The sequence below is a fragment of the Brienomyrus brachyistius genome, unplaced genomic scaffold (genome assembly GCF_023856365.1).
Source record: "Brienomyrus brachyistius isolate T26 unplaced genomic scaffold, BBRACH_0.4 scaffold27, whole genome shotgun sequence".
NCBI lineage: Eukaryota > Metazoa > Chordata > Actinopteri > Osteoglossiformes > Mormyridae > Brienomyrus > Brienomyrus brachyistius.
Genome location: NW_026042306.1, coordinates 5,148,431 through 5,171,033, shown reverse-complemented (window position 1 = coordinate 5,171,033; position 22,603 = coordinate 5,148,431). Strand labels below are relative to the sequence as shown.

Here is a 22,603-nt window from a genome sequence, read left to right as displayed (position 1 = left end):
ACTGGTGTGAATGTTTCTGATTGTTTGGTCAGAGACAGACTTCATGAGGGTGGCTTGAGGGCCCAACGTCCTCTAGTGGGCCCTGTGCTCACTGCCCAGCACCATAGAGCTCGATTGGCATTTGCCATAGAATACCAGAATTTGCAGGTCTGCCACTGGCACCCTGAGCTTTTCACAGATGAGAGCAGGTTCATCCTGAGCACATACAAGGGCTGGACGCACAGGTCATGACAATTATTGTGTTATATTAGTATACTACGGGGTTAGCAAAAATATTTCTGAGCTACAGTTATTAAAGGTACCACCTTAACTTTTGGCATATAATAGCTGTGTAAAAATATTACAAAAAGTGGACCACATCAATCAGTGGCAAAAATAATATTCCGGGGGACCTGCCCTCTAGTCTAAGTGAAAAATATTTTTAGGGAGCCACTGCTGGAAAGATAAGATTAAAGCCCTTCCTGACCCTACTTCTTAAGTACCTATGTGATCATCTGTGGCAGGGGGTCCTTAGCTCTGGTCGATATTCATTTGGGGGTCCCTGGATCAGAAGAGTTAGGAAACCCAAAATTATTAAATGAGTCCCGTTGTGGTCCTGTTTTTTATTTTTTGTATGTCTCCTGTTTAAGTTCACTGAGAGTGACAACAAACTGGAGACAAATTCCTTGTGTGATCAGCCAAAAAGCTGATTCTGACTCACATCTGGATTGTTTTCAGGGCTCTGTTCACCGGTGACTGGAAGGATTCGGGAAAGCGGGAGTACCAGTTCCCAGGCATTTCCGCAGATACGATGCAGCAGATCATGGAATACACCTACACGTACTCTGTGCTCGTCACGGCTGAGAATGTGGAGAACCTCCTGGCAGCTGCTGATCGGCTGAGTCTACTGCCTCAATGAGCTGCGCCAGTCTGCATTCGACTTCATCCTGAAAAACTTCCAGGAGGTTGCCATCACCTCAAACGAGTTCCCAGAACTCACCCTGGAACAACTTTCTGACATCATAGAGCAGGATGAGCTGAATGTCAGACAAGAGGATGCGGTGTTTGACGGCATCATCCGGTGGATCGAGCACGAGCCTGCCACCCGAGAGGCCCACATTTCAGCTCTGTTGCCCAAGGTGAGTATAGTTATACTATGTTCTCATTGACTTGTGTATATAACAATAGAATGCTCATTGAGTGAAGTCCTTATTACTGTAGCTAGAGACTGAACCCCCATTTCCATGTCCCATAAGTCTACAACCAAGGCTTCCAGGTATTACACCTGGGAGGAGAGTGTAACAAATAATGGAAAACAAAACACCGAAATGTCTTACATGAAATAAGTGTTAGCTGACACATCTGAGACTTTCTATGTAAATGGCTTCAGCTAATGTACCTTTAATGTTAGGAATTGCTCATCTCCAGAGATTCACAGAAAGCACTAAGGAACTCATGGGAATTCTCTCATTTTTGTTTCCTGTGTAGATTCGCATGGCTCGTATGGATCCGGAGTACTTTATGAAGATCGTCAAAGCCAACGATCTAGTGAAGGCCAATGCGGCGTGCAGGCCAATTATCACTGATGTGTTGAAGATCATACATGATCTCGACGATAAAAGTCCACGATCTGACTTTGAAAGGTCACTGATCTGGCCGTCTGGTCGGGGTCTGGGCTGGTGCGCTTCTCGGCTGCTGCGGGGTCCAGGGTGGTCTTCCGGTTTCCTCGCCAGAGGAAAAAAATGGGGTCCACAGAGAGTATATACGGGGAGTGAGAGTGTGTGTACAGCGTTCATTTCTGTGTGTCTCTATGTTGGGTGAATGTGTAAATATTTGTTTATGTGTGCATGAGGGTGGGAACGTATGCTTGTATATGTGTGTGCCTGTTTGTCTATATGCATGTGTCAGGTTGGGTTCTAGACTCCACCTGAAATAACATCTCGGGCTCTATTCCCCCCCCCGCCACACTCCCTGCTGGTGGATGGGGCCCCTGGCCACTGGTGCGTTGGTGGTTCTCGATGTCCAGGGCTGGGTGCTCGGGTGGGTGCTGGCTCGCCCTCGGCGGTTGCCTGGCGGGATCTGGCCCTCCTGGCTCTGTCGGGCCCTTGCTGGGGGGGCCCTTGGATCTCTGGGCCCAGGGCCTGGTCTGCCCTGGTGGGGCTGGCCGCCGGTGGAGCCTGCGGGCTCGCCGCCACGGCCCCCTGGGGCTCCTGCACTGTGGCTGCCGGATGGCCTCCCTCCGGAGCTCTCCTCTGCCCTTTTCTGGGTGAGGGGCTGCTATTCTCCCTGCGGTGGTCCTCCGGGGGCTCCCATGCCCTGGGGGGCCTCTGGCTGTCTGGGGTCCGGGCCTCCTCCGTGTCTGCTTCATGTCCTGAGGGATGGGGCTGTGGCTCCCCACACACACTACTAGACATTTACATGGAGAAACCTTTTGAACACCAGCGCGCTCACATACACAGGTGTGCACACAGGGGTACAAACAGGTACTCACAGACACACACTGTCTTGTTTGGCTGTTGCTCCTTAACATGCTCATTGTGACTCGTACAGATGTTGGTTGTTGTTTTCTCTCATCAGCAGGTATTGAAGCAGATTATCTGTGGTTTTCTTTCTTCTTTTTTTTTCTCTTTTCCCTCGCTCTCTCTCTATTTCCCTTCTTCTCCGTTTTCGTCCTTCTGTCCCCCTCTCTCTCCCTCTCCCTCTCTTGAGGAAATAAATAAAAATAAATAAATAAATAAATAGAAATAAAGTAGTCCTCCGCAGAGGGGGGGTGGTGGAGGGAATATATATATAAAAAAAGAAAGGCCACTGATCCGCCCACGCCTGCCCGCTGACATCTTATTGGCCATTGGTGGCTGGAATTTCCGCAAAACCAATTGGATTGAAGCCTATGACACCCGGGCCGACCACTGGGTCGATGTAACGCAGGGGCAGGAGACTCGCCAGTCCGGCCATGGCAGTGTGTACTTAAATGGCTTTGGGTATTGTTTTGGAGGGTTTGATGGCCACAATTTCACCAACACTACGCAGATTTGACCCCGTCGCACGGACATGGTAGCACATGGCACCGATGCACTGGTGCCACTGAAATGTTAGCGTGGCCGTAATTAATGGTTCCATCTATGTAACGGGTGGCCATTTACGCTTCTCGCCTCTAATCATAATCGAGTGATATGACCAAGAAGCCAACGAATGGACCATCATCCAGCCCATGCATGAGGAGCGACAGGATGCCAGTGCCACCACCCTGAATGGAAAGGTAGGTTAATAGGAGGGCGTCTGACTGTGGTTACCCTCATTTTCCCCTTGAAATTGATTATGTTACATACTCAGTAGCTCGCTTTGTCTTCAAATGGTTGATTTCAATCCATAATTTAATATAAGTTCAGTAAACGTCAGTGTTTAGATAAAACATAAATGACCTTGCATTGTTGCTCTGCATTAGTGGCACATTGGGCAGTGCTGTGGTGTCCAGCTCTGTGTTTTTGCAATTTTGCCCACAGCCCAAGACTTGTGAGATACAATAACTGGTGTTAACGTAGGAGCTTTACCCAATTCCAGTCCTGGAGGGTCAGAATCCTAAACAATTTGCAGATTTCCCTATTCAAACAAACCTAGTGAACTTAATAATTATCTGATTAAGCTGCGGTTCACAAGGGAAATGATCACAACTAACTGTAAATTCCCTACCTTTGCCCATGTGCTTCCTGTGGTAGGTTCCAGGTTCACCACCACCCTGTACCGAATAAACTTTTATGGAAGATGGATGGATTAAACATGCATTAGCTAAATGTACATCTACGCTTTCTAGATCTCCATCTCCAATCATATACAGCATAACACACATCACTTGTGAACCATCTTTCCTAGATATACATTTGTGGGGGTAACAATGGAGCTCAGACCACTTCCACTGCGGAGTGCTATGATCCACTCACGGGCGAATGGACCTTGATCACTCCCATGCGCACTCGCTGACGTGGCCTCGGAGTAGCTGCATATCAGGGAAACATCTATGCGGTGAGTGATTCCTTTCTTGTACTCTGAAACAAAGGAGTCAAATCTCAAGATTTATCTGAGACTCATTTTTTGTCACTGCTGCTGTGTCACAGATTGTAATGCGCTTAAATCAAACAAAAGAATTCAGTGGATGAAATGACCTGCTGGGAAGGCCCATCTCAATACACATATGCTCCCTGCATATCTGGGTTTTAAACGAATACGCTTAGTAAAACTTAGTAAAGCTTAGATTTTTGATTATAGTTATATTCTGTAGTTCCAGACACAATTGCTCTGTTTGTTGTTTTTTTCAGTGTCTGAATACAAGTATTATTTTTAGTACTAATAAAAATAATAATAAAAGCAAAACATATGAACATAAGAAGTATTTCACTGAATTGTACAGGTTTTCTGTTGCCCAAATCCACTTTTTTCACTGCAGTTATGTTGACATGTATGTTGAACACAAATTAGTTATAAGCTTGTGTCCTATATAGACAATGGGAGGTTCTGTGCAGCCTGCTATTATAGGGCGATAATTCCTTAAGATTTCCGGACTTCGAGAAAGCTGATATTTACTTATCCGTTTGGTATCCGAGTGATCACTTACCATTGGTGTCTCGCAGGTGGGTGGTACCAACGGGGCTCATCCAGTGCGGAGTATGGAGGTTTATGACCCTGCAATTAACCAGTGGCACGCTGGGCCTCCCATGAAACAACAAAGGAGCTATTTCGGCATCGCAGTGGTGGACGGCTTGCTGTTTGCAATGGGAGGCTCCGATGGCTTCAAAGTCACTGCAAAGGTGGAATGCTACAATGCAGAGAAAGGCAGCTGGTTCCGTACGCAGGACATGATTACACCCAAGAGGAACTTCAGCTGCTGCACAGTGCCCCCCTGCATCATACAGTACGCTGCACCTCGCCCACCTGCCCCCATCTGCCTGCCTGGTGGGTAACCAGGTTACGCATCTACCGGTGTGGCTAGCATCACTGGACTTAATCAACAGAAACAGTGGACACTAACAAGAATCAGAAACATTCACCAAAATAAGGAAAATGCCTCTTGAATAATGGACTGAGGGAACAGAACTTAGACCTTACAGTGGAGTCAGAGCATAGAGGTTAAGGCACTAGAACAGCTATCAAAATGCAATTATGGCAAGACAACTGCTTTCCTTTGTTATCGGATGCTGTAATGGTTTGCTCCTGTTGTGTAACATGCCACTTGTTTGCATGCATTTGTTAATTGCCTTGTTCTCTCCAACCATTTCTCTGTCTTAGAGCATCTGCCAAATGAATAATACACAGAGCACAACTATAGCAGAGCTCAGCTGGGACCTCCTGCATGCTTTTACAGCAAGCAATGAGTGTGCTCTTCTAGAACAGATTTAATATCTGGCTACGGTTGTTGGGGACACATGTGTTAGATATGTGAAATGCTTTATTCATACAAATAAAGCCCTTATATTTGTATTTTTATCACATGTGTTATCACATTAAATTTATGAGTAGTATCTTTATAGAATTTGTGCCGTGTGTGTGGTGTTCTCCATATTAATTCATATCTCAATTAAACATTATAACCAAGATGCAGCCAAAGCCCCAAAAATAAATTCTGAATATCAATCAATTAACAAAAACAATACAGAACAATGTTCTTCAACCTGATCCACAGGAACCCCCAGTCCATCCACGTTTTTGCTCCTTGCCAGACAGCTGGTGCTGGGAGAGAGCAAAAACATGGACTGCTGAGGGTCCACAAGAAACACTGATAAAACATAATATATATGCAGACCGAATGTCTATGGCACCCCCTAAAGGAGCATCATATGCGTAAAGAACTGCTTAAGGTTTCATGCCACAGGACCCTCCAGAGCATGAAAGCCAGCTTCTGCTTCTGGTTCCAGCACTTAGCCAATCTACTGACCCTTCATCACCGATTGCTGAGTTGGAAACATTCAGGCGGATCAGCTGACCTGCATGCTTGCATCCAATCAGAAGCAGCAAATTTCCCTCCATTTTCCCCTTCTTTTTCTCTTATCAGCTTACAGTTATATTTCCTGTTGCTCATCTCAGTTTGTCCTAGTCAATTAATATTCTCTCATTTGTTAAGTGCTACTATTTATTGTCTTTCTGTGAGTTAAACTGAAGGTTACTTTCCCCTATAGACCGTCTCTTCCTGCTATCAGGCAATCATAGGCCAGTGGGACAGGAGGGAGGGTTCTACCCTTTTTCACTCAGGGTGACTGGAATTTTCCAAACAAACGGGCAGTTTCAGAATCCCCCATTTGTTGCGGTCTCCAGAAAAGTGTTACATATGAACCATGTGGTACAGTCTGATTAGACGAAAGCATCCCATAGAGCTGTTTCTGATCTAAATGAACAAATTCTGAATTATGACTCTTGAGCTTTGTTGATTTTAGAGTTTTCTGCCATCTGGAGTAGAAAAAAAAACACACATTTATCTCAGAATTCTGACTTATTAAGTCGAAATTCTGTTTTTTTTTCCCTCACAATTCTTACTTTATTTCTCATTATTCTGAGTACTTCTCTAACAACCAGCAATTAGTCGGAGACATCACTTCTGCTCCAGCTTTAATGGTTCAGTGAGATTTGCATACAGCAGCAGACAGGAGCGAAGGCTACAATGGCTGTATCTGCTCTGTCCAGGCATTTTATTATTTCCAGTTGTGTGTGTGAATGGCAGCCTACATCGGAACTTGCAATTAATTATCCTGTAAATGTTAAGCTGGTTTGCAATGAAAATGGGCAATAGAACTTCTCTCTTGCCTAATAAGTTGTAGTACAAGCATATCTAACGTTAATGCCTCGTGCATTAGACCAGGGGCGCTGTAAAGGGGGGGTAAACGATGACGATTCTCGGGGCCCATGACTGAGAGGGGGCCCAGAGAAGCCCCCAATAAACTGTGTGGGGGGCCCTGTCAAGATTCCTTTCATGGGACCCAAAATCCTTAGCAGCGCCCCTGCATTAGACATATATAATATGATGTCTACCGTTAATGTAATAACTGCCAATAATGTGCTAATTTTCCCCCTTAATATAATAAAGGCTGATACAGTAATAACTTACCAATATCATACTAACATATTTGAATCAAAAACGTATCACATTATTACATTATAGGCTTTATTACACAAAAAAATGGGAAAATTGTTATGTTATTAGCAGTTATATTAACAGTAGTTTATAGTAGCTGCTATTAACAGCAGTGATTAGCTGCTACAGACCCTAACAATCACACAATTTCTTTTGACTGCTTATGATTTTTTGCACACTACTGTACACACACACACACACATATATGTACATATTCATATGGTTGATTGCCCACAAAACTCAACTGTGATTAATCAGCCTGTTCTCCAGACCAAAGAACAGTGAAAACCATTCTAACTTAACCTACAAGAAGCAATTCCAGAACACAAAGAAGAAGATGTGCTAGATGTCTTTATGGGGACTCTGCATTCATGTCTATGGGCAAAACCCTAATCCCAACTATGAAAACGTTATCCCGTACCCAGCCCCAACCCACAGTCGTTGCTGTTGTAGTTCTCTCCTACCATTTATATTGTCACAATGAACTATATCCTAAGATGTACAAGTAAAAAGTTTGTATATAGTATAGCATGAAAAATAATAATAAGAAGAAAACTCAGCCAGAGTGGAATTGTTTTATATAAACACTCGTGCGCTCTTGCGTTGTGTACACCCAAAATGGCGATTCCACAATAAACTGCGGCTATATCGAGTGTGATGTTAGCTGCAAAAAACGCAAGCAGATCCCAACTTCACTTTGCTACACGTGCATTGTAAAAGCAGGGCCACAAACAAAACAACACCTACGTCTCTGTACTCTATTCAAACGGAAAATGTCGCCAAATCCATTCACCATTTCACTATGTGCTAGCTAGTCATGGCGCGAGCATTAGCTGCGGACGCGAACAGCTTCAGCTTATCTTCCCACAATTCAGCTCGACTGTTTAAACTTCAGCCAAAGACAACATTCTGTGTTAAGTGAGAATTCTAACGATAAATAATAATTACTTACATCGTTCAATGGGCGCCCTCGGAATATCTGTCCTGCCGCTACTCCCATCCACTTCTAGCTTAACTCGTCCATCTGTGTGGGTGCGCAAGAACGATGGGTGCCGTGAAGCTGCAGGAAAACAAACTTAAAAACCTGCACGAAAATATATTAAACGTGGAGGAGTTAGTCGGCAGAAGTGAGGAATTACAAAAAATAAAATAAAAAACGATTTCTCAAGAAAAGATCATAAAACAGGAAAATGGTCAATAGCTCATGGAGTGATATTGCACACTGTACCTTGATTAACATAACTGCTCTATAATACATAATCGATTATATTCAATAGCGTTCAGGATTTGGGTGAAGTGTACACAGCACAATAATCATTGTGATAATTCCACACTTGCTGCAATTTGTTTTCATGACCGTATTGGGGATATATGCGGTCCGATAAATACGTCCGCCTTGTGCTAAATGTTGACCAAAACAGACGGACCGCCCAGCCCAATTTTCAAGGACTATTCTTGTTCCAAATAATTGCCACAACGGGCCGACCAGATTTAGCCCATAAAATAATGTCCTGTGGACATTTGTTGCTCAATGACTTATGTCTAAAGTGGAAACTAGGGAATAAGATGCGAACTTAAACCTCGTTCCTGACAGACATGTAAAGGACCTTTTTTGTTTTTCATTTTTAGAAACGTAGCGGAGGAGAAAAAATATGAAAACATTTATTTATTTATTTATTTATTTATTTATTTAATTTCGGGAATTCGTGCTTTGACTATTCTTACATAATACAAAACTTAAATTCTATGATAAGCACGGTATACATTTTCCAAAAGTGATGTTAAAAACATTTCACTTGTTCTTCTTGTACAGCTGATTGTGCGTAGAATATACCCCCCCCCCCCAATCCATTTCGAGTCTCAAATATAGATTTAAAAATAAACATTACGGTATCTTAGGAAACTGTGATGCAAAGTGCGGTTTTTGCGTCTTAGAACGTATGTATACGTCATTTCGAGTGATATAAAAAAGAGAGAGAGACGAGATATCCACATTCTTGAATTATGATGGCACACGACATGGAGCGAGTACTGATGTCCCCGGCGTTCGAAGTGTTTAACAAGCTTCGGCTGGCAGGACAGCTTTGTGACGTGGTCCTCATCACCGACGGTGTTCAATTCAACGCCCATACAGTAATTCTGTGTGGCTGTAGCTCCTACTTCCAGTAAGTAGCTGTGACCCATATATGAAGATGCGAAAACAGCAAGGAGTCAGTTTTTATCTCTCGTTAGCAATGACTTCTCCTTGGCAATAAGGCTCTAGGATGACAGAAAGTTTATATTAATATACATTATATTAAATTATATTAATGTAGGTCAGAGCTGATCAGAAATATTTCTGATAAGTGTACCACCTTAACTTTTACTATATAATAATAATAATAATAATAATAATAATGGTATAAATATATAAAAAGGGGACCATGTCAAACAGGCAAAACAAAGTATTCCGGGGGACTTGCCCACCAGCCCAAGTAAAATATATTAAAGGGGGAGCTACTGTTGGAAAAATAAGAATTAAAGCCACCGGTCCCTAGTTCTTAGATGCCTATGAGATCATCTGTAGCAGGGGGTCCTTATCTCTGCTTAATTTCCATTTGGGGGTCCCTGGTTCAGAAGATTTAGAAAACCCCTTATTTAACTTTGCCTGCAAAACCGATATTTATTAGATGAGTCACTTCTGGATTGTGTTTCAGGGCTCTGTTCGCCAGTGACTGGAATGATTCAGGAAAGCGGGAGTACCAACTCCCAGGCATTTCCCCAGAAACACTGAGGCAGGTCATAGAGTATGCCTACACGTACTCTGTGGTCATCACAGCTGACAATGTGGAGAACCTCCTGGCAGCTGCTGATTATCTCAGTGTCTTGGGCATCGTGCAGCGCTGCTGTGATTTCCTGCATGAGCAGCTCTGCCTCAACAACTGCATTGGCCTTCTTAAAATCGCCGATGTCTACTGCGTAAACGAGCTGCACCATTCTGCATTCAACTTTATCTTGAAAAACTTCAAGGAGGTTGCCATCAGCTCAAACGAGTTCCCAGAACTAAGTCTTGAACAACTTTCTGACATCATCGAGCAGGATGAGCTTAATGTCAGAGAAGAGGATGTGGTGTTTGAGGCCATCCTCCGGTGGATCGAGCACAAGCCTGCCACCCGAGAGGCCCACATTTCAGTCCTATTGGCCAAGGTGAGTATAGTTATACTATGTTCTCATTGACTTGTGTATATAACAATAGAATGCTCATTGAGTGAAGTCCTTATTACTGTAGCTAGAGACTGAACCTCCATTTCCATGTCCCATAAGTCTACAACCAAGGCTTCCAGGTATTACACCTGGGAGGAGAGTGTAACAAATAATGGAAAACAAAACACTCAGATGTCTTACATTAAACAAGTGTTAGCTGACACATCTGAGACTTTCAAAGTAAATGGCTTCAGCTAAAGAAATTAAAATTTGCACTTACTGCTGTATCCTTAATGTTAGGAATTGCTCATCTCCAGAGATTCACAGAAAGCACTAAGGAACTCATGGGAATTCTCTCATTCTCTCATTGTTTCCTGTGTAGATTCGGATGGCTCGTATGGATCCGGAATACTTCATGAAAATCGTCAAAGCCAACGATCTAGTGAAGGCCAATGTGGCGTGCAGGCCAATTATCACTGATGTACTGAAGGTCATCTATGATCTTCATGATGAAAGTCCACTCTCTGATTTTGAGAACCCACTGATCCGCCCGCGCTTGCCCTCTGATATTTTGCTGGCTGTTGGTGGATGGAACATGCGCACGACAAACTGCATTGATGCATATGACACACGGGCCGACCGCTGGGTGGATATCACGCAGGAGGAGCAGAGCAACCTAGCTGGTCATGGCACAGTGTACCATGATGGGTTTGTGTACTGCATTGGGGGGTTTGATGGGCAAAATTTCATCAATACCGTGCGCAGATACGACCCGATCACACGAGCATGGCAGCAGATGGCCCCCATGCACTGGAATCGATGTAATGTTAGTGTGGTCGTGCTCGATGGGCTCATCTACGCCATGGGTGGCCATATTGGTTTCAGGCCCCTCAACATCGTAGAGTGCTACAACCCAATAACCAATGAATGGACCCAGATCGAGCACATGAATGAGAGGAGAAACGATGCCAGCGCCACCACCCTGAATGGCAAGGTAGGGTAATGGGAGGGCGTCTGACTGTTTACCCTCATTTTCCCCTTGAAATTGAGTATTTTACACAGTCATGAATTCTCATTCTCTTCAGATTGCTGATTTTAATCCACAATTACTATGTTCAATACATTTAAGTATTTGGATAAATGCATTATTGGTCTCCATTAGTGGCACATTGGGTAGTGCTGTGGTGTCATATCCAAGACTTGTGAGATAGATGAAATGGTGTTCCCATGTCAGGTTTCCTTTATTCTGTTCCTGGGGGAGCAGAATCCAAAACTCTTTGCAGATTTCCCTTTTCAAACAGCCATACTAAACCTGAAAATTAGCTGATTATGGTGTGTTTGAGAAGGGAAATTTGCAAACTGTGTTCCTCCAGGAACGGAACTGGGGAACCCTGTCATACACTATGCATAGCACATACTTTTATTTTTGAGTCACAATGAACTTTATCTGTAACCTCCAAACCCCAGTCATATACAGTATAACGGTCTTCACAGTTTAACTGGTTTTCATAGATATACATCTGTGGGGGCCACAGTGGAACAGAGAGCCTTTCTACAGTGGAGTGCTTTGACCCACTCTCTAACGAATGGAGCTTGATCACTCCAATGAGCACTCCCCGTCACAGCCTTGGAGTCACGGCGTATAAAGGCAAGATCTATGCGGTGAGTGATTCCTTTCTGTGTCAAATCTCACATTTTACCTGTAAGACTCATGGTTTTTTTGTCTTTGCTGCTGTGTCTTTCATTGTGATACATTTAAACCAAACAAAACAGTTAAATGCCAGAAATACCTGCTGCAAAGGCTTATCTTTATACACATAAAAAACATATATGCTACCCTCTTTAGCCTCCCTGCATTCATTTCTGGGTTATAAATGGATCTGCTGGGGGGTCTCTGCTACTAGCTCGGGTTGTAAAGTTTAGATTTTTTATTAATTATTTTCCCTAGTTCCAGATATAATTAGTCAGATTGTTGTTTTTTTCAGTGTCTGATTAGCTTCAAGTGTTCGTTTTAAGTAATAACAATAAAAAAGCAAAATATATTAGCATAAGGAGTCTTTTTTGAAGGCTCACAGTTTTCACCGAATGATACAAGTTTTCTGTTGCCCAAATCCATGTTTTCATTGCATATAGGTTGACTTCTGTATATAAGCTTGTGTCATCTATAGACAATGGGAGGTTCTAAGGCGCCTGCTTTCATAGGGTGAAAATTGCTTAAGAGTTCATGACTTTGGGAAAGTTGATGTTTGCCCATCCTTTTGGCAAGCAAGTGATAATGAATCTTTGGCATCTCTCAGGTGGGCGGTATCAACAGGCCTGATCACCTGCAGACCATGGAGGTCTATGACCCTACCACAAACCGCTGGCATGCTGTGGCCCCCATGTCCACACCGCGCAGTGAGTTTGGCATCGCAGTGGTGGACGACCTCCTATTTGTGATGGGCGGCCACGATGGGTTTGGGGTAACTAACAAGGTGGAGTGCTATGATGCGGGGACAGGCAGCTGGTATCGTGCGCAGGACATGAGCAGAGCCAGAAACCATTTCAGCTGCTGCGTAGTGCCTGCGCACCCCCGCATCATAGAATATGCTTCACCTCGTTAGTCCCTAATGGCCGCCAAGGAGGAGAGAAACCCATCTGCCCACAACAGCATGCCCAGTATGTAACCTCATTTACACCCCCCACCCCGAATTCTTTCCCTATAACATACATTGAGTTTATATAGACACCTCTTTTTTTCCCCAGACTCTGCTTCCTCATTGGAAGGTGTGTTGGTGGGATCGAGGTCTTTGAAGACGAAGCTGTCCGGAAGTAATTTTCCATGGCCTCGCTAAACTCCTCCCACACCTGAGTTTTTACCTCGACGACCGCCGAAGCCGCATTCCAACATTTCATCAACGCTGTCCACCAGCGGGTTCGGGGATTGCTGCCACAACAGGCCACAGCTCCAGTCAGCTGCCTCCACAATGGAGGCATGGAACAAGGCCCATTCGTACTAGTCAGTCCCCTGCGTCCTCCAGGACATGGGAGAAGCTCTGCTGGAGATGGGAGCTGAATCTTCTCCTGACATTGCATACTTAAAATAAAGTTTTCTTTTTCATATTATCTAGTTTGTGAAAGCGTCATAAATTTCCCATTTTGGATAAACGTTGTTCTCGTTTGACGGTTCTCTTCAGAAATTCCGCTGCAACCATCGGTGATTACTAATTAAGCACTAAGGTTTTTCGTAATCCATTGAAATACTGGTTTAGTGCAACCCCTTCCCCTGGGACCTACAGTAAACATAGCCGGCAACTTGAATTTGGAGAAGTGATGTTACCTCTGGACTGATTACAGTATGTACTGTACATGATATTATTATATTGTGGGTGTCAGAGTTTGCGGGTGCGGACGGGCAGGCTGGCAGGAAGGAGGCAGGGAAGGACGAAGCAGGGAGGTAGAATACGGGGAAAACTGGTGTTTTATTAGGGGAAAGACGGCTATGGGCAGAAAAGGACATAACAGCACTAACATCAATGACGGACATCGGACAGGGCAAGATGTGGACTGATATAGACAAAAGACATGGTGAAACAACAAGATACAGCTGGGCATGATTGGGAAAGCACATGTGGATAATCAGGGGGCGTGGCACACACGACGATCGTACGAGCCGGGCATGACAGTGGGCCTGCGCAGGTTCATAGTGGGGTACCGTAGGGTTAAATTTTAGGACCACTACTGTTCCTAATTTACATTAATGATATTGACACCAATACATACAGTAAACTGGTTACATTTGCAGACGACACCAGGGTGGGTGGTGTAGCAGGTACTGATCTAGCAGCGGAGAGGCTACAACGGGATCTGGATTTAATTAGTGACTGGGTGGATACCTGGCAGATGGAATTTAACATAGATAAATGTAAGGTAATCCATACAGGGAGCAGAAATATAAAAGTACAGATATATTATGGGTTCCACTGAAATAAAGGTAGCTGGTTATTAGAAAGATCTCGGTGTGTATGTTGATGCTTCCATGTCAGTGTGGGGAAGCAATAAAAAAAGGCCAATAGGATGTTAGGTTACAACTCTAGGTGTGTGGAGTTTAAGACAAGGGAAGAGATGCTACAATTATACATTGTTCAAAAAAATTTAAGGAACACTTTTTAATTAGAGTATAGCATCAAGTCTATTAAACATCTGAGATATTGATCTGGTCAGTTAAGTAGCGGAGGGGGTGGTTAATCAGTTTCAGCTGCTTTGGTGTTAATGAAATTATGAACAGGTGAACTAGAGGGGCAACAATGGGACGACCCCCAAAACAGGAATGGTTTAACAGGTGGAGGCCACTGGCATTTTCCCCTCCTCATCTTTTCTGACGGTTTTTTCACTAGTTTTGCATTTGGCGGCGGTCAGTGTCACTACTAGTAGCATGAGGCGATACCTGGACCCTACAGAGGTTGCACAGGTAGTCCAACTCCTCCAGGATGGCGCATCAATATGTGCCATTGCCAGAAGATTTGCTGTGTCTCCCAGCACAGTCTCAAGGGCATGGAGGACATTCCAGGAGACAGGAAGATACTTAAGGAGAGCTGGACAGGGCCGTAGAAGGTCCTTAACCCATCAGCAGAACCGGTATTGGCTCCTTTGTGCAAGGAGGAACAGGATGAACACTGCTGAAGCCCTAGAAAATTACCTCCATCAGGCCACTGGTGTGAATGTTTCTGATTGTTTGGTCAGAGACAGACTTCATGAGGGTGGCTTGAGGGCCCAACATCCTCCAGTGGGCCCTGTGCTCACTGCCCAGCACCATAGAGCTCAATTGGCATTTGCCATAGAATACCACAATTTGCAGGTCTGCCACTGGCACCCTGAGCTTTTCACAGATGAGAGCAGGTTCATCCTGAGCACATACAAGGGCTGGACGCACAGGTCATGACAATTATTGTGTTATATTAGTATACTACGGGGTTAGCAAAAATATTTCTGAGCTACAGTTATTAAAGGTACCACCTTAACTTTTGGCATATAATAGCTGTGTAAAAATATTACAAAAAGTGGACCACGTCAATCAGTGGCAAAAATAATATTCCGGGGGACCTGCTCTCTAGTCTAAGTGAAAAATATTTTTAGGGAGCCTCTGCTGGAAAGATAAGATTAAAGCCCTTCCTGACCCTACTTCTTAAGTACCTATGTGATTATCTGTGGCAGGGGGTCCTTAGCTCTGGTCGATATTCATTTGGGGGTCCCTGGATCAGAAGAGTTAGGAAACCCAAAATTATTAAATGAGTCCCGTTGTGGTCCTGTTTTTTATTTTTTGTATGTCTCCTGTTTAAGTTCACTGAGAGTGACAACAAACTGGAGACAAATTCCTTGTGTGATCAGCCAAAAAGCTGATTCTGACTCACATCTGGATTGTTTTCAGGGCTCTGTTCACCGGTGACTGGAAGGATTCGGGAAAGCGGGAGTACCAGTTCCCAGGCATTTCCCCAGATACGATGCAGCAGATCATGGAATACACCTACACGTACTCTGTGCTCGTCACGGCTGAGAATGTGGAGAACCTCCTGGCAGCTGCTGATCGGCTGAGTATCCTGGGCATCATACAGCGCTGCAGTGACTTTCTGCATGAGCAGCTCTGCCTCGACAACTGTGTTGGGCTTCTGAAGATCGGAGATGTCTACTGCCTCAATGAGCTGCGCCAGTCTGTATTCGACTTCATCCTGAAAAACTTCAAGGAGGTTGCCATCACCTCAAACGAGTTCCCAGAACTCACCCTGGAACAACTTTCTGACATCATCGAGCAGGATGAGCTTAATGTCAGAGAAGAGGATGTGGTGTTTGACGCCATCCTCCAGTGGATCGAACACGAGCCTGCCACCCGAGAGGCCCACATTTCAGCTCTGTTGCCCAAGGTGAGTATAGTTATACTATGTTCTCATTGACTTGTGTATATAACAATAGAATGCTCATTGAGTGAAGTCCTTATTACTGTAGCTAGAGACTGAACCCCCATTTCCATGTCCCATTAGTCTACAACCAAGGCTTCCAGGTATTACACCTGGGAGGAGAGTGTAACAAATAATGGAAAACAAAACACTCAAATGTCTTACATGAAATAAGTGTTAGCTGACACATCTGAGACTTTCTATGTAAATGGCTTCAGCTAAAGAAATTAAAATTTGCACTTACTGTTGTACCCTTAATGTTAGGAATTGCTCATCTCCAGAGATTCACAGAAAGCACTAAGGAACCCATGGGAATTCTCTCATTTTTGTTTCCTGTGTAGATTCGTATGGCTCGTATGGATCCGGAGTACTTTATGAAGATCGTCAAAGCCAACGATCTAGTGAAGGCCAATGCGGCGTGCAGGCCAATTATCAGTGATGTATTGAAGATCATACATGATCTCGACGATAAAAGTCCACGATCTGACTTTGAAAGGTCACTGATCTGGCCGTCTGGTCGGGGTCTGGGCTGGTGCGCTTCTCGGCTGCTGCGGGGTCCAGGGTGGTCTTCCGGTTTCCTCGCCAGAGGAAAAAAATGGGGTCCACAGAGAGTATATACGGGGAGTGAGAGTGTGTGTACAGCGTTCATTTCTGTGTGTCTCTATGTTGGGTGAATGTGTAAATATTTGTTTATGTGTGCATGAGGGTGGGAACGTATGCTTGTATATGTGTGTGCCTGTTTGTCTATACGCATGTGTCAGGTTGGGTTCTAGACTCCACCTGAAATAACATCTCGGGCTCTATTCCCCCCCGCCACACTCCCCGCTGGTGGATGGGGCCCCTGGCCGCTGGTGCGTTGGTGGTTCTCGATGCCCAGGACTGGGTGCTCGGGTGGGTGCTGGCTCACCCTCAGCGGTTGCCTGGCGGGATCTGGCCCTCCTGGCTCTGTCGGGCCCTTGCTGGGGGGTGGGGTGGCCCTTGGATCTCTGGGCCCAGGGCCTGGTCTGCCCTGGTGGGGCTGGCCGCCGGTGGAGCCTGCGGGCTCGCCGCCACGGCCCCCTGGGGCTCCGGATGGCCTCCCTCCGGAGCTCTCCTCTGCCCTTTTCTGGGTGAGGGATGCTATTCTCCCTGCGGTGGTCCTCCGGGGGCTCCCATGCCCTGGGGGGCCTCTGGCTGTCTGGGGTCCGGGCCTCCTCCGTGTCTGCTTCATGTCCTGAGGGATGGGGCTGTGGCTCCCCACACACACTACTAGACATTTACATGGAGAAACCTTTTGAACACCAGCGCGCTCACATACACAGGTGTGCACACAGGGGTACAAACAGGTACTCACAGATACACACTGTCTTGATCGGCTGTTGCTCCTTAACATGCTCATTGTGACTCGTACAGATGTTGGTTGTTGTTTTCTCTCATCAGCAGGTATTGAAGCAGATTATCTGTGGTTTTCTTTCTTCTTTTTTTTTTCTCTTTTCCCTCGCTCTCTCTCTATTTCCCTTCTTCTCCGTTTTCGTCCTTCTGTCCCCCTCTCTCTCTCCCTCTCCCTCTCTTGAGGAAATAAATAAAAATAAATAAATAAATAGAAATAAAGTAGTCCTTCGCAGAGGGGGGGTGGTGGAGGGAATATATATATAAAAAAAAAAGAAAGGCCACTGATCCGCCCACGCCTGCCCGCTGACATCTTATTGGCCATTGGTGGCTGGAATTTCCGCAAAACCAATTGGATTGAAGCCTATGACACCCGGGCCGACCACTGGGTCGATGTAACGCAGGGGCAGGAGACTCGCCAGTCCGGCCATGGCAGTGTGTATTTAAATGGCTTTGGGTATTGTTTTGGGGGGTTTGATGGCCACAATTTCACCAACACTACGCAGATTTGACCCCGTCGCACGGACATGGTAGCACATGGCACCGATGCACTGGTGCCACTGAAATGTTAGCGTGGCCGTAATTAATGGTTCCATCTATGTAACGGGTGGCCATTTACGCTTCTCGCCTCTAATCATAATCGAGTGATATGACCAAGAAGCCAACGAATGGACCATCATCCAGCCCATGCATGAGGAGCGACAGGATGCCAATGCCAGGTTGATTTCAATCCATAATTTAATATAAGTTCAGTAAACGTCAGTGTTTAGATAAAACATAAATGACCTTGCATTGTTGCTCTGCATTAGTGGCACATTGGGCAGTGCTGTGGTGTCCAGCTCTGTGTTTTTGCAATTTTGCCCACAGCCCAAGACTTGTGAGATACAATAACTGGTGTTAACGTAGGAGCTTTACCCAATTCCAGTCCTGGAGGGTCAGAATCCTAAACAATTTGCAGATTTCCCTATTCAAACAAACCTAGTGAACTTAATAATTATCTGATTAAGCTGCGGTTCACAAGGGAAATGATCACAACTAACTGTAAATTCCCTACCAATGCCCATGTGCTTCCTGTGGTAGGCTCCAGGTTCACCACCACCCTGTACCGAATAAACTTTTATGGAAGATGGATGGATTAAACATGCATTAGCTAAATGTACATTTATGCTTTCTAGATCTCCATCTCCAATCATATACAGCATAACACACATCACTTGTGAACCATCTTTCCTAGATATACATTTGTGGGGGTAACAATGGAGCTCAGACCACTTCCACTGCGGAGTGCTATGATCCACTCACGGGCGAATGGACCTTGATCGCTCCCATGCGCACTCGCCGACGTGGCCTCGGAGTAGCTGCATATCAGGAAAACATCTATGCGGTGAGTGATTCCTTTCTTGTACTCTGAAACAAAGGAGTCAAATCTCAAGATTTATCTGAGACTCATATTTTTTGTCACTGCTGCTGTGTCACAGATTGTAATGCGCTTAAATCAAACAAAAGAATTCAGTGGATGAAATGACCTGCTGGGAAGGCCCATCTCAATACACATATGCTCCCTGCATATCTGGGTTATAAACGAATACGCTTAGTAAAGCTTAGATTTTTGATTATAGTTATATTCTGTAGTTCCAGACATAATTGCTCTGTTTGTTGTTTTTTTCAGTGTCTGACTACAAGTATTATTTTTAGTACTAATAAAAATAATAATAAAAGCAAAATATATGAACAAAAGAAGTATTTCACTGAATTGTACAGGTTTTCTGTTGCCCAAATCCACTTTTTTCACTGCAGTTATGTTGACATGTATGTTGAACACAAATTAGTTATAAGCTTGTGTCCTATATAGACAATGGGAGGTTCTGTGCAGTCTGCTATTATAGGGCGATAATTCCTTAAGAGTTCCTGAATTTGAGAAAGCTGATATTTACTTATCCGTTTGACACCCGAGTGATCACTTACCATTGGTGTCTCCCAGGTGGGCGGTACCAACGGGGCTCATCCAGTGCGGAGTATGGAGGTTTATGACCCTGCAATTAACCAGTGGCACGCTGCGCCTCCCATGAAACAACAAAGGAGCTATTTCGGCATCACAGTGGTGGACGGCTTGCTGTTTGCAATGGGAGGCTCCGATGGCTTCAAAGTCACTGCAAAGGTGGAATGCTACAATGCAGAGAAAGGCAGCTGGTTCCGTACGCAGGACATGATTACACCCAAGAGGAACTTCAGCTGCTGCACAGTGCCCCCCTGCATCATACAGTACGCTGCACCTCGCCCACCTGCCCCCATCTGCCTGCCTGGTGGGTAACCAGGTTACGCATCTACCGGTGTGGCTAGCATCACTGGACTTAATTAACAGAAACAGTGGACACTAACAAGAATCAGAAACATTCACCAAAATAAGGAAAATGCCTCTTGAATAATGGACTGAGGGAACAGAACTTAGACCTTACAGTGGAGTCAGAGCATAGAGGTTAAGGCACTAGAACAGCTATCAAAATGCAATTATGGCAAGACAACTGCTTTCCTTTGTTATCGGATGCTGTAATGGTTTGCTCCTATTGTGTAACATGCCACTTGTTTGCATGCATTTGTTAATTGCCTTGTTCTCTCCAACCATTTCTCTGTCTTAGAGCATCTGACAAATGAATAATACACAGAGCACAACTATAGCAGAGCTCAGCTGGGACCTCCTGCATGCTTTTACAGCAAGCAATGAGTGTGCTCTTCTAGAACAGATTTAATATCTGGCTACGGTTGTTGGGGACACATGTGTTAGATATGTGAAATGCTTTATTCATACAAATAATGCCCTTATATTTGTATTTTTATCACATGTGTTATCACATTAAATTTATGAGTAGTATCTTCATAGAATTTGTGCCGTGTGTGTGGTGTTCTCCATATTAATTCATATCTCAATTAAACATTATAACCAAGATGCAGCCAAAGCCCCAAAAATAAATTCTGAATATCAATCAATTAACAAAAACAATACAGAACAATGTTCTTCAACCTGATCCACAGGAACCCCCAGTCCATCCAAGTTTTTGCTCCTTGCCAGACAGCTGGTGCTGGGAGAGAGCAAAATCATGGACTGTCTGAGTGTCCACAAGAAACACTGATAAAACATAATATATATGCAGACCGAATGTCTATGGCACCCCCTAAAGGAGCATCATATGCGTAAAGAACTGCTTAAGGTTTCATGCCACAGGACCCTCCAGAGCATGAAAGCCAGCTTCTGCTTCTGGTTCCAACACTTAGCCAATCTACTGACCCTTCATCACCGATTGCTGAGTTGGAAACATTCAGGTGGATCAGCTGACCTGCATGCTTGCATCCAATCAGAAGCAGCAAATTTCCCTCCATTTTCCCCTTCTTTTTCTCTTATCAGCTTACAGTTATATTTCCTGTTGCTCATCTCAGTTTGTCCTAGTCAATTAATATTCTCTCATTTGTTAAGTGCTACTATTTATTGTCTTTCTGTGAGTTAAACTGAAGGTTACTTTCCCCTATAGACCGTCTCTTCCTGCTATCAGGCAATCATAGGCCAGTGGGACAGGAGGGAGGGTTCTACCCTTTTTCACTCAGGGTGACTGGAATTTTCCAAACAAACGGGCAGTTTCAGAATCCCCCATTTGTTGCGGTCTCCAGAAAAGTGTTACATATGAACCATGTGGTACAGTCTGATTAGACGAAAGCATCCCATAGAGCTGTTTCTGATCTAAATGAACAAATTCTGAATTATGACTCTTGAGCTTTGTTGATTTTAGAGTTTTCTGCCATCTGGAGTAGAAAAAAAAACACACATTTATCTCAGAATTCTGACTTATTAAGTCGAAATTCTGATTTTTTTTCCCTCACAATTCTTACTTTATTTCTCATTATTCTGAGTACTTCTCTAACAACCAGCAATTAGTCGGAGACATCACTTCTGCTCCAGCTTTAATGGTTCAGTGAGATTTGCATACAGCAGCAGACAGGAGCGAAGGCTACAATGGCTGTATCTGCTCTGTCCAGGCATTTTATTATTTCCAGTTGTGTGTGTGAATGGCAGCCTACATCGGAACTTGCAATTAATTATCCTGTAAATGTTAAGCTGGTTTGCAATGAAAATGGGCAATAGAACTTCTCTCTTGCCTAATAAGTTGTGGTACAAGCATATCTAACGTTAATGCTTCGTGCATTAGACCAGGGGCGCTGTAAAGGGGGGGTAAACGATGACGATTCTCGGGGCCCATGACTGAGAGGGGGCCCAGAGAAGCCCCCAATAAACTGTGTGGGGGGCCCTGTCAAGATTCCTTTCATGGGACCCAAAATCCTTAGCAGCGCCCCTGCATTAGACATATATAATATGATGTCTACCGTTAATGTAATAACTGCCAATAATGTGCTAATTTTCCCCCTTAATGTAATAAAGGCTGATACAGTAATAACTTACCAATATCATACTAACATATTTGAATCAAAAACGTATCACATTATTACATTATAGGCTTTATTACACAAAAAAACGGGAAAATTGTTATGTTATTAGCAGTTATATTAACAGTAGTTTATAGTAGCTGCTATTAACAGCAGTGATTAGCTGCTACAGACCCTAACAATCACACAATTTCTTTTGACTGCTTATGATTTTTTGCACACTACTGTACACACACACACACACATATATGTACATATTCATATGGTTGATTGCCCACAAAACTCAACTGTGATTAATCAGCCTGTTCTCCAGACCAAAGAACAGTGAAAACCATTCTAACTTAACCTACAAGAAGCAATTCCAGAACACAAAGAAGAAGATGTGCTAGATGTCTTTATGGGGACTCTGCATTCATGTCTATGGGCAAAACCCTAATCCCAACTATGAAAACGTTATCCCCTACCCAGCCCCAACCCACAGTCGTTGCTGTTGTAGTTCTCTCCTACCATTTATATTGTCACAATGAACTATATCCTAAGATGTACAAGTAAAAAGTTTGTATATAGTATAGCATGAAAAATAATAAGAAGAAAA

At 44.2% G+C, this 22,603-nt stretch overlaps 1 protein-coding gene across 5 annotated transcripts in view; it reads left to right on the top strand.

The window, feature by feature from the left end:
• The first annotated feature begins 9,038 nt into the window (after positions 1–9,038).
• Positions 9,039–22,603, top strand: part of LOC125721033 (kelch-like protein 10) — a 125,469-nt gene continuing 111,904 nt past the window's right edge. For 2 of the 5 annotated variants that reach the window (XR_007385662.1, XM_048996959.1), the window contains exons 1-4: positions 9,040–9,261; positions 9,793–10,282; positions 10,662–11,273; positions 11,792–11,941. Coding sequence is in view for 2 of the 5 variants with exons in the window: in XM_048996959.1 (XP_048852916.1) it covers positions 9,101–9,261; positions 9,793–10,282; positions 10,662–11,273; positions 11,792–11,941 (1,413 nt within the window). In the remaining 3 variants the exon portion in view is untranslated. Of the gene's footprint in view, positions 9,262–9,792; positions 10,283–10,661; positions 11,274–11,791; positions 11,942–12,576; positions 12,938–13,024; positions 13,385–22,603 lie in introns of those variants that run through there. The other 3 variants (XR_007385661.1, XM_048996960.1, XR_007385663.1) reach the window with 3 other exon arrangements.